The following is an 11,394-nucleotide window of genomic DNA, read 5'->3' as shown; positions in this document are numbered from 1 at the left end:
TAGCACACGAAAGACATATTATTTTCACGATTACTTTATTATGCTTAGTTATTAGTAACATGTTATTTTTATGATGAATATATTATGGATAAATATTAATGTTACATCAGGATGTGACATTTTAAAAAGTCACAAGACAATTTTGAGACATGTTTTCATAGTTTTTCCTATTCAACTATCTATTCTTTCTCAATGTTGGGAGAGTGCAATTTTTTTTTTTCATAAGTATTCAGGCTTTTGGTTGGACTGGTCTCGCAGATTCATATTGACCTCACAATCACATGGATCGAGTCATATCGGGGTTGAATGAGAATCATTCAACTTTCACTGAATGCGGTGAAGAGCACTAAACACCACAGTGTGAGTGGTTCAAGGTGTGTCTAGTGAGAGTCAATACATGGCATTGTTTGATTAATTTAAACATGGTGGCTAATCTATACCATGTCCTCTATCTAATGGCTAAAACTTAAATGTTAGATTGGGTTAGATACATTAAACAAAATATATATTCTTATTGGGCTCTAAGAATGTTTTCTGTTCAGGAATATGGTCCTCGGGTTAGCACCTTGGTCAATGAGAATGCATGCTTGGAAGAAGGAGTGTGGTGACATGGTTTCAAGTATCAATATTGTATTGGTCGTATTAGTTATATTGTATTGGTATTGGTATTGGTTAAGACCAATACTTGATACCTAACCAATCTGGATCAATTATCTGTATTGTTTCATGGGTAAAACAGTATAAATTTTTTTTTCAAAAAGCAAGAGCAAAAGTGACCGATATGCATCAATCCGATCCTATCTAGATCGGTTTCGTATTGATATCATTAAAGACCGATGCCAAATATCGATACTGATACCAATAACTAAATCCATATGTGGAGACGATTTAGCATCTCCTCCTTGTCTGGGCACATGGCATGCTCCTATACAGAACACAGGTTCCCACACTATCTCCATATCACGTTAATGGTTCACATGAGAGGATTATTTACCAAAAAAAAACATGACAGGATTATGGATATTATCTTAAAAAATTAAGATTAATAAATGAATCAGATTATACAACAACTAACGTAATCTGTACTGGTAACATGAATGTAACAATAAGTAATAATAAAAAAAAAAAGACACGTAATAAAAATATCTACAACAGCAAGCTCGCGGAAGCAACCACGGCTATGACCATCGTCAAACCCCAATGCGAATTCACGATGTGGATCCCACGATCATTTGTATTCATTCTCTGTATTGAATGGTGTTGGTGTGGAAGACTTATGAGCCTAGTTTATTTAATTCTCCAAATTAAACATGAATAATTCGATCGAATATAATTTTATCGAATTTTATGAATAATTCATTCCGAATTTGAATTAAATAAAAAATTCTAAAAATTTAATTTTATAGATTTTTTAAAAATTCACGAATAATTTGATCGAATCGAATTTTATCTGAATTATAACCAAATTGTAAAAAAAAAATATATATATATATATATATATCTTGAATAAGTCAATAAGCCTTTAGAAAATTGTATGATTATTATGCATTTATTATCCTAACATTACTTTTCATCTTTTTTTAGCAAAAATCGACAAAGCTTATCTTTCTTGAGGTAATCTCTCACATTTCTACAAATAATAATATTTTTCACCCCATTTTGGTTTGACTAAGTCTTATAGTCGTTACTCTCTCTCTAGTCTTTAAGATGAACATGCATGGTGGGTGATGTGGGTTTAGCTGAATTTGTGCTCAACCCCCCCTCCCCCTCTCAGTCTCTCTTTCTCTGATTCAATTATTTTAGTAAGAGGAAATGATTTTAGAAAAAAAAAATGACTAAATATAATATTTTTATCTTTAAAATTTAAAATTTTAATTTTTATATCATTTATATGTTACGTACATATGATAATTGATAGATGATATGAAAGAACTATTACAAATATTAAAAATAACATCTGAATTTTTTATCCGCTTTTTATTTTTGTAAACGAATACTTCTCAAATCCGAATCCAAATCCAAACTCAAATTTTGTTATCTTTGTTTTTTTTATCGATATTTTGATCGAATCGTTAAATTAATGAAACGAATTAATCCGAATAATTACTGAATCCGAATTTAATAAATATGCTTATGAGTGGGAACGTGGGATTATTACCGTAGAGCATCTGTATTCCCTTTATGTACTGCAACTGATTCCAAATCAATGGCCGTGAACGACGTTGACTACGTAACATCTTCATCCACCACCCACTCTTCGTCACGGTCCGGATGGAACAATCCACTGGTAAGCGAGAAGGCGTGGGCCAACGTCCCCAACCTCCCATCGAACGCTTCACCGTCGCCGTGATATCTGATGAAGAACCCAATCTTGATGTCAGTATCCAAATAATAATCCGTCTCTGTGAAATTTAACGGCATTACAGCGGACCACCGTTGAAAAGCACGGGTGAACACGGCTATGGCGTTATCTTTTAACTGTTTTCCCGGAAAGAATGCGCTAGTGAGGTTGTGGTGGGTCGTATGCGAGGGCTCGCCGGAATTCATGGAAGCGGTGCCATTGATGATGTCGGCGTCGCCACACCTGGGTCGGGCGATCATTTGTACGGTGTTGTTGTCGAGTTTACCAGTGGTGTTTAGGTTGAGGTTCTTCTGGTATAGCTTGAGAGCTGATTCTAGGTTTTCATCGAAATTGTTGGTGAAGTTTAAGGAGGAGGGAGGAGGGAGGAGGGAGGAGGGAGGAGGGGGGGGGGGGGGGGAGATGTAACCGAATTGGTGAAGGTACTGCTTGAGTTTCGCTTATCCCAAAACATTGATATGGATGGTTGTAGACACAACACTAGTGTGTGAATGTGTCCAACCTTTTTTAATTAGTTATATGTTACAATTTACAGATGTGATCGTCTTAGGATTAGCACCGTGGTACACTTTTCTGCCATTGACCTAAAAGTGAGAGTTTCTTCTAATGTTGCATGTAGACTCTACTTGATCAGGTAACCCCCACACAATTCTTAACCCTGTCGAAAACTTATTAAGTTTTTATGGAAAATCCCTACCAATCCAATTGTTTTTCATCCAAGGTAACTTTAAGTAGCCAATTAATTTGAATACCCTCAGGTACCATGATGTGGAGTCAGCTTGGTATATTTGTTTTACCTTTCCCACTTTGAAATACACGCTTTTTCTCTTATTTAAAATTTTAAACCTAGTGTAGTCCTTTGTACTCTCTCAAACTCATGGTTGAAGTTGAATATATTACCAAAGGAAAACAGAAATTTAAGTAAGAATATGTAAGAATATGATATTTCATTTAGCCTCTTACCTTACAAGACCCACTATGGGCCAGACCAAGACCCACTATGGCCCCAAAGTCGCCAGACAAAGGGCCAAGAGGACCAGTTATTGTTACGCTACACTACTTACCATCTACTATTATTACTTAGAGAGGGTGGGAGTAGAGAATTGAACACTCCGAACTTCTTCTTAAACTTACACTAAACTTCCATTGGCTAACTACTACCATTAAGCTAGATTTTTTTGGCAGAGTGCCATTGACTTTAGGAGCTCATCGTTTCAATTCATATTTGATTTTTTGGGATTTTTTTTTGCCCTTTAGTGAAGGATTAAAATATTTAAAGGTAAGAGAAATGAAAATTTTAAACTTAAAAAGAAATTTATATAAATGTGTTACACGTGTAATTATATCACTAGTTTTGACACACTTGTCAGAAAATGCATCGTGTAAAATAACAATCCGCTTTTGACGAGGCTAGATCCTCTCTTAGACCATGACCTCGGTACAACAATCTCACACCATCCATTGAGTATAAACCCCACATCAAAATGGTGTAAGATTATTGCATGGGGTCATGGTCTTGGAGAAGATTTGGTCTCCACAGCCAAAGATCCATCGATCCTACTGTAAAGCAGGCGTGGACATCTGCGTGGCATTGGAAGTTTGGAACCAATCCCAATCCCATCTCACATCTAAGTCAAAGTTCTTGAGAACGCATAATAAAAGGTAGAGTTGCCAATACCTCCCTGCGTTCGTTCGTTCGTTCGTTCGTTCAACTACTCCTTCAACAAGTACAACCATTGAACTAATCCTCTTTTATCAGAGAGAGTGTCCCTTCATTACCAACGAGGCATCAACTAACCCACCACACCAAAACCAAATCACCCTCTACTTTCTTCTTTCCCCCATTATATCCTTCTTCAAACCCAAGGGAATTAGCTAGAGATCGTCTATTATCAATCGTCGCTTCAGCTAGAGTGAATTCTATTACAGGCGAAATGGAGAGAAGCAGCTCGTTTGGAACATCATGGGCGGATCAATGCGACTACAGCAATCCAGACCCAGTTCCCCAAACAACCAAGACTAGTACTAACAAAGGAGGCAATACCGTCAAGTATGGGAAGAAGGTCGGAGAAGGCTTAGGGAAAACCAAAGCCGTCGCCTCCACAGGCTTCAAGAAAGTCAAGGAAGGCACCACAGTTGGCTTCCACTGGATCAAAGACAAATGCCACAAGACTACCCAGAAGAACTAATTCAATACTAATAGAAGCACCTTGATTTATTAGCTGGGTTCCTTCTCTTTTATTTTCAGTTAGTGTTCATTTGATTCTTTCTTTCTTTATTGTTTATGTTGATAAAAAATGGAAATCCCCTTTTGGGATATGTTCTGTTCTTCTGTTTTGGTCCATTGATCTATGAATAACAAACAAAATTGTTGTTCTCTTCTCTGGTCTGGTAGGTTCTGTATTGTCTCTCTCTCTCTCTCTTGCTGTTTTCACCATAGGATGCATGAGCCTCTTCACCAATTGTCTAGTTTATATATTATAAAAGGGTTTATAACATAAGAAGAATCTTTAGTATTGAGGTTTCAAGACTAATTAGCCCCATTTATAATAAGAAAAAGGTTTATGTTTAAACTAATTATTGTCAAAGTCAAACAAAAAGCTTAATTACAAATTTCCAATGGAAGAAGCATTCCTAGTTCCTCCCATTGTAGAGTTTACATAAACATATAAACATTAGTAAGCTCAAGGTGCTTAACAGAGCCAGAAGCCAATAGTAGTTATCTAGTCTGGCTTCCCTCAGGTCATCAGCGAACCAGCTTTGTTTTTGTCTAGTTGCACATGTGACAATTTCAATGAGTGAGATCAAAAGGGCACTAAGAAAGCTTCCCACCCCAAAAACACTGAGATACAGAGCTATGCCCATGGTTCTCATCCTACTAGGCATTTGGGTGTAAAAGAACTCTTGCATTCCAACAACAGTAAACACATCTGAGATTCCAAGGAGAATGTACTGAGGTAGCAACCAGAAGATGCTCATTGCCACTGTTGATGACTCTGATTCTAGAAGCCCTGATTTACTGATATTCAATCTCTTTGTTTCAACAATTGCAGCTATTGCCATGGCAACAACTGAGAGAACCATCCCAATTCCCATCCTCTGCATCACAGTAATCCCTTTATCCGTTCGAGTGATAATTTGTATGAAGGGGATGATCATCTTGTCATATAAAGGCATTAGAAGTACTATTGAGATAGTAATAGCAGTCTGCAGTGTTGCAGGAGGGATAACAAAGCTGCTTCCAATGTTCCTCTTCATAGTTGTTCCCTGTTTAGTGAAGAAGGTAACTGGTTGTTGGAAGACAACAGCAAACATTAGAAGTGTGATCCATATGGGCAAGAGCCTCAGTATCCGTCTCATGTCAAATGTAACAATCTCATTGTTAGGGTTTTTATCCATTGTTTTGGAGCTATCAGAATCTGAATCTTGGTTGCAAAGTGGACTCCCCTGTAGCCTGGAAACAAGCTAATTTTGAATTAGTCTCTGTAATGATACATCCTGTTTCTTGGCAGAGCCATACTAGTGCAGGCAACCATGGTCTTAAATGCATATTTTAGAGAAGAAGAGGAAGAAACAGAGAAACTTACTCGAGCTCAACCTTCTCGGAGTCTCTCTCTGGCAAGGTGATCCTGCCATTCAACATTTTTGATACACCTTCTTTGATGCCTTGAAATATCTCTTCTATGGGTTTCTTCCCACCCTTGATCTGCTTATGGGTGTAAGTTCGAGTCCCACATGAGAAACATACAACAGAAGCCACCATTGCTATTGTAGGAATGGCAAATCCCAATCCCCAACCAAAAGTATCTTGAATATAGGACATAAGAGAGACACCCAATAGGCTACCTGTACAGATACTGAAATATGACCACTGGAAAAATGAACTTTTCTTCTTTGCACTTTGGTCATCTTTGGTACAAGGCAACTCATCATCACATTCAATTTGATCTGCTGCAAAAGCCTGCAAGCAAGGGTTGTATCCACCTTGCCCTATGGAAATCAAATAGAGTGACCAAAAGAGAGATAATGAGGAGCTGGTTTTGGTAGGAGGTAGCCATGCCCTTAGCAGTGTTGTTGATGTCAATGCCGCAAGCCCCTTAAGCAATTGAAGGAGTGAAAGTTAGTGTTCTATTGCCATGACCACACTTGTAGCACCAATTGCATGAAGCAGGAAATTGGATGTCACTATTTAGGCCCTTAAATCTGTGAATGCAGACTTGGGGCCTGCTTAAGAATCGCCAACTAGATAAGGTGAATTACTGGAACTCTTCCTAGAATGGTGTTAATTGACTAGCTATGTTGGTTAATATCATTTATATTACAAATGAAGTTTCAAAATACCTCTATGTCATTTTCAAAAGGCTTTTTGGGTTGCCTCTCTCCCACAAGGTTTGAACCCATGACCTCCCCGATGTTGCTTCTAGTAAAGCAAAGGAGTGGGAATTCTTTAGTCCCACATTGCTTATGGAAGAGAGTAGGGTGAGGTGCATATTATAAAATGCTGGCTATAAAGTTCCCTGGAATTAAGATTAATTATACTCTCTTATCTTGGGGTTTGGGGTTACCACAACCGGCAATCTTCCGTTGCACACCGTCTAGTTTTCTGTTTTCCTCTTTGAGAGAGAACTCTTTGGAGTACAATTAGAAAGATAGGTCTATCTCTCATATCTTTGTGTTTGTAAATGAAATTCAAACGTAGAGATGAAGAAACAAGTTTGAGTTAAGAAACTCACCAAAACATAAAGGAGAGAGGATGCTATGATGGTGGAATATCGATCCCAGTAAGAGTCAGCAACAAGTGCTCCTAATAGAGAGAGGATGGATGTTACTCCACACCAGTTGTTTACAGTTTTGGCTGCCGACGAGTTGCTCATTTTAATAACATCCGTCAGATAAGTAATGAGATTGGAAGCCACCCCCTTGAATGCAAGCCTCTCCACCCCAGCTATCACTATAACATCAACCAACCAAACACAGTTTGTTTAACATTTTAAACAGCCTCATCTCATCTACTACTCTACTTGGGCACCAAGTCCATTACTAGTTCAACCCATTGTGTTAACACACAACCCATTCAGGTTTATGATGTGATTAGGCATTTGGTATCAGTTGGTGCTCAAGTCAAGCCTTCCATCTATCTCATAATTAGTAACAGAGGAGATTTAGAAACAGAAAGAAGACAGGGATTGTATATGTGTGTTACCTATAAGCAGAATACATGATTTGCCCAGTCCTTTTGATCTCCTTCCTTCATCCATGGTGCAAATAAATGAACTTCAACTTTGAAGAGGAAGATCAAACATGGAAGCCAATACCAAGAAAACCTCAGTTTTCTCTTGAGACTCAGAACCTAAGTCACAGTCACCACTGCAACAACTCTATGTGGGGATTAAAGCAGAGAATCAAGACGTCTCCCCATTACTAAAATCTTTTGTTTTTTCGTTACTTTTCCTTGGTTGGTCTTCTAGTCAAGCTTAAAGCTCCAACAAAGTTAACTTTCAATTTGATTGGTGGTGTCGTCACAGCCCTTCCATGATAAGGCATTCATGTCGACATGCAATTTCTGTTTACTCCGTTTCCCACTTTTCTGCTACTTTTGTAACAATACTTGGATGATGATGACGACATTCTGGAAAATCTGTAAGAAAACCCTTCAATGAATTTGTATCAGATAAGGAACATTTAAATAGAACGAATCAAGACCTGCAACCTGCAGTAAAGTATTCTGAAACTGTTGTTAATGGGTTATTAAAGAATGAAACGGTTATCAGTAACTGTTGACATCAGTTACGTTCTGAATCTGGGTTACAAGCAAAAGGAGTCGTCAATTCAGGATAAGGTTCTTATTCCTGTGATCCAATCTCAATAACCCAGAACGGAAGAAGCTTCTCACATAGAATATTACTGTGTATGTGGTGGTTTGCTGAGAAGGAGAGAGCAATAATGGGTTCCTGAGATGGAAACCAACTAGTATGCGTATCCTAGTTGATACGCATACTTGTTACACGAAACCCCACACTAGTAATGTGGTTGGCCACTTCCATTTTTTTGGGTGATTTAGGTCAATCTCCCCTGTTGTTTACCTAAATTACATAATCCCTCATAAAAATAAAAAAAATAATATTTAAACCCATCCAAATTAACACTGTTAACGTAACGTTATTTTTAGAATGTAAAAAGACAAAATTGCCTCTCCTCTTTCTTCGTCGTTTTTCTTCATTTCTTCTTTCTTCTTTCTGCTTCTCTAGCGAGAACAATGGCTGGCAAGGGTGATGGTCCGGCTCTCAGAATCGATTTCGGGATAACATACTCTTGTGTCGGCGTATGGCAACACGATCGTGTTGAGATTATAACCAATGATCAGGGAAATTGTACTGCCTTCACTGACACCGAACTTTTGATCGGAGATGCAGTGAAGAACCAGGTCGCAATGAACCTGATCAATACTGTTTTCGGTGAGTAATTGTTGTTTTAATTTTGAATCTGCCACTTTTGATCTTTTGAATCTGATATTACGCCTTATATGTGTTAAGTAATAGTCTTTTGGAAGCGTTTTAAGTGATTGTTAGATAGTTAAGTACTATTGTCAGTTTCAAAAGATTTTCCCCCTTTTTCTTTTCGAGATTTTTGTTAACAGACGCGTTTTTGGAGATTCGGTTTTGTTGTGGCAGATCGGGAATTTTTTGTTTATCTTTTTTGAGATTTTGTATCCAATTTTTTTAGATCTGCATGAAATTCTGTTTGTTTTATAATGCTGTTGCTTCTAGTTTTACTTCAGTTGTGTGTTTCCTTTAATTTGCAATTGTTACAGATATAGATATGTTACCAACGATTCTGATGATAAAGTCGTAAGTCCTGAATCGCTTGCTTTGAAGATTATCAAAGTGTGTAAAGCCCAGAGCACCTGGAGACAGATGGAAGTGCCGAGACCCACATCGGCGATGAACAATCTGGGCTGACAAGCGAGGAGGCATAAAAGGGCGGAAGCAGTAGAAATCCGAGTAGAGACGGAGTCGCATTTGCCTGGAGATCGGAGATCTAAACGGAGGCGGCAAAGGAGGAGACAAAGTAGTGAAGGAAGAAGACAACAGAGAATAAGGCCAAGAATAGTTCTGAAGGAATGGGGAGGAAAGAGGTGGTGGAAGAGAGGAGGGGGATAGGATGAGGAATAGGAAGAGAATGACGGCGGACTGCAGGGGGTAGAAGCGCCTGATGAGTGGGTCAGAGTCGGAGGAAGTGAGGAGTTGGTGGCCGAAAGCCAGCACAAGGTAGAAGATCAACAGGTAGAGCTGGATATGCTTAAGGCATGTGGAGGAAGACAAAGGGAAGGGGTGATAGGGCTTTGAGATGTAGTCTTTAGGAGACTTAAGGTGGTTTCTGGTGGTGCAGATGATGTGGTAGAGACCCATCAACAGAAGCATCAAGGAAGAGAAGATGCAAGAGACCAGGGCTGCCATTGAAAACAAAATTTCAGAAATTTCACAGAGAGAGAGAGAGAGAGAGAGAGAGAGAGAGAGAGATGGGCAATCGCAAGAGTGAAAGAGAAAGAGGATTGAAAGGAGGAGATAGGGTGAGTTCAGGGCAAATAGAGGAGAGGAAGGGGAAGAGTAAAATCGTCATTTCATTTAAAAAATTAATACATCTTTTACACTGTTAGTGTGAATGAGTTTAAATGTAATTTTTTGATTTTTGGAGATGATTATGTAATTTGAGTAAACAACAGGGAAAAATTTATATACCACCCTTTTTATTTTTTCGTTTCGTTTTTGGCTTGGCTGCGTATGATCTTAGATTGATGAAGACATCGCATAGTAACTATGGGAAGTGATTCAAAAAGGTATTGGGTACTGTACATACTATATATTTTTGATCCAACTGTACCTGCTATATATCTGAAGATGTGAAAACCGTCTGAATCTAGTTGTACACAGCTGTGCCTTATTTTTTGCCTTCTGGTTAAGGAGTGATATCTCATGTATGATCCAAAGGAAAAAAAATTGGCTTCTAAGTAGATGATACCTCGGTTGGCAGATGAAGAAATAGAATCTTAAAGGTTATTTTGAAAAATATTATGATCTGTGAGGATATTTGTGAACCATAGGGAGAGCTAAATCTTAAAGGGCATTTTAGAAACTACCACAATCAAAGTGGGTGGTTGTGAACCTTAGGGGAACGGAAAGTGAATTATTCAATTTCTTTGGTTGCCAATAGAATCTTGGCATAACTAAATTTTGTTCTGACCCAAATATAATCAGGGTATTGATGGATATAGTAGGACATAGTTTGAGGGATCAAATTGATATCGGCCTTGACCAATTTGATTCTTGGCCGATACCATATCGATGGATTGATATGGATGAAGGATAAAATGGTAAAAAATTGTTTTTTAAATTGAACCCAGAAATATTTTTGTTTGATCCAGGATTTGGATGGAAATGGATCAATATTTGTCTTGACCGATCCCAAGCCCGATTCTGCGTTCTTAAACCATGCAATACCATAACCTTGAAACATCAGCAGACATTCATTTGGACTCGATTTACCCACTACTAATCCCAATTTCCTTCCTCGGCCACGACTTGATCGTATTTAAACAAGTTTACCAAGTAGCCAATACAACCAATCTTTCTATCAAAAAAGAAAAAGATAGGGAGAAGTTGGGTATGCTAGTGGTATACCACCATACCTAGATTATGCTAGTGGTATACCACCATACCTAGATTTGTATTAATCTTTCTTCTCATTCTCTCGAAAAGTCTCCTACGCCCCTTCTATTTCAGTTTTTCCATTGGTTGAGCCACTAACTCTAGGAAAACCAATGGAATACCTAATCTCCTCTTATTATTATTTAAAAAAAAAAAAAACCTTAATCTATATTATGAGCCCAACATGGGATAGGTTTATCATGGAACCTACCAAAGCCAAAGATGTGGTTACCCTGTGGTTAATGAATTTTTCAATAACAATTCCATGCATTATGCTCAAAGCCTCAAAGGCACCCCACCGAAGGAAATTATTAATTAGATGTCAAATAA

At 38.0% G+C, this 11,394-nt stretch overlaps 4 protein-coding genes across 4 annotated transcripts; 2 read left to right on the top strand and 2 right to left on the bottom strand.

The window, feature by feature from the left end:
• Positions 1-2,126: 2,126 nt before the first annotated feature.
• On the bottom strand, positions 2,127-2,709 carry LOC122075720 (metalloendoproteinase 5-MMP-like). The gene is made up of 2 exons (XM_042640858.1): positions 2,435-2,709; positions 2,127-2,353 (listed from the first exon to the last, which is right to left on the bottom strand). Exons 1-2 carry the CDS (start codon positions 2,599-2,601, stop codon positions 2,227-2,229), a joined length of 294 nt encoding a protein of 97 aa, XP_042496792.1. The 5' UTR covers positions 2,602-2,709; the 3' UTR covers positions 2,127-2,226.
• A 1,194-nt stretch (positions 2,710-3,903) lies between these two features.
• Positions 3,904-4,741, top strand: LOC122076046. Its single transcript, XM_042641325.1, has one exon. The coding sequence runs from the start codon at positions 4,294-4,296 to the stop codon at positions 4,546-4,548; it is 255 nt and encodes an 84-aa protein (XP_042497259.1). The 5' UTR covers positions 3,904-4,293; the 3' UTR covers positions 4,549-4,741.
• A 134-nt stretch (positions 4,742-4,875) lies between these two features.
• Positions 4,876-8,245, bottom strand: LOC122076045 (protein NRT1/ PTR FAMILY 5.9-like). The gene is made up of 4 exons (XM_042641324.1): positions 7,563-8,245; positions 7,093-7,310; positions 5,947-6,455; positions 4,876-5,813 (listed from the first exon to the last, which is right to left on the bottom strand). The coding sequence occupies exons 1-4, from the start codon at positions 7,615-7,617 to the stop codon at positions 4,994-4,996; spliced, it is 1,602 nt and encodes a 533-aa protein (XP_042497258.1). The 5' UTR covers positions 7,618-8,245; the 3' UTR covers positions 4,876-4,993.
• A 259-nt stretch (positions 8,246-8,504) lies between these two features.
• On the top strand, positions 8,505-10,120 carry LOC122077357 (heat shock 70 kDa protein 18-like). The gene is made up of 2 exons (XM_042643281.1): positions 8,505-8,814; positions 9,171-10,120. The coding sequence occupies exons 1-2, from the start codon at positions 8,616-8,618 to the stop codon at positions 9,209-9,211; spliced, it is 240 nt and encodes a 79-aa protein (XP_042499215.1). The 5' UTR covers positions 8,505-8,615; the 3' UTR covers positions 9,212-10,120.
• Positions 10,121-11,394: the final 1,274 nt, after the last annotated feature.

The sequence above is a fragment of the Macadamia integrifolia genome, chromosome 4 (assembly GCF_013358625.1).
Source record: "Macadamia integrifolia cultivar HAES 741 chromosome 4, SCU_Mint_v3, whole genome shotgun sequence".
NCBI lineage: Eukaryota > Viridiplantae > Streptophyta > Magnoliopsida > Proteales > Proteaceae > Macadamia > Macadamia integrifolia.
This window is presented reverse-complemented; position numbering and strand designations above follow the sequence as displayed.

Coding starts and splice junctions, on each gene's coding strand:
- LOC122075720 (XM_042640858.1), bottom strand. CDS start 2,601: ATGATCGCCCGACCCAGGTGTGGCGACGCCGACATCATCAATGGCACC. Junction 2,354..2,434: donor TTCACCCGTGCTTTTCAACG/GTGGTCCGCTGT, acceptor GTTCTTCATCAG/ATATCACGGCGACGGTGAAG.
- LOC122077357 (XM_042643281.1), top strand. CDS start 8,616: ATGGCTGGCAAGGGTGATGGTCCGGCTCTCAGAATCGATTTCGGGATA. Junction 8,815..9,170: donor CCTGATCAATACTGTTTTCG/GTGAGTAATTGT, acceptor CAATTGTTACAG/ATATAGATATGTTACCAACG.
- LOC122076045 (XM_042641324.1), bottom strand. CDS start 7,617: ATGGATGAAGGAAGGAGATCAAAAGGACTGGGCAAATCATGTATTCTG. Junction 7,311..7,562: donor ATCATGTATTCTGCTTATAG/GTAACACACATA, acceptor TTGATGTTATAG/TGATAGCTGGGGTGGAGAGG. Junction 6,456..7,092: donor CCTCTCTCCTTTATGTTTTG/GTGAGTTTCTTA, acceptor CAATTGCTTAAG/GGGCTTGCGGCATTGACATC.
- LOC122076046 (XM_042641325.1), top strand. CDS start 4,294: ATGGAGAGAAGCAGCTCGTTTGGAACATCATGGGCGGATCAATGCGAC.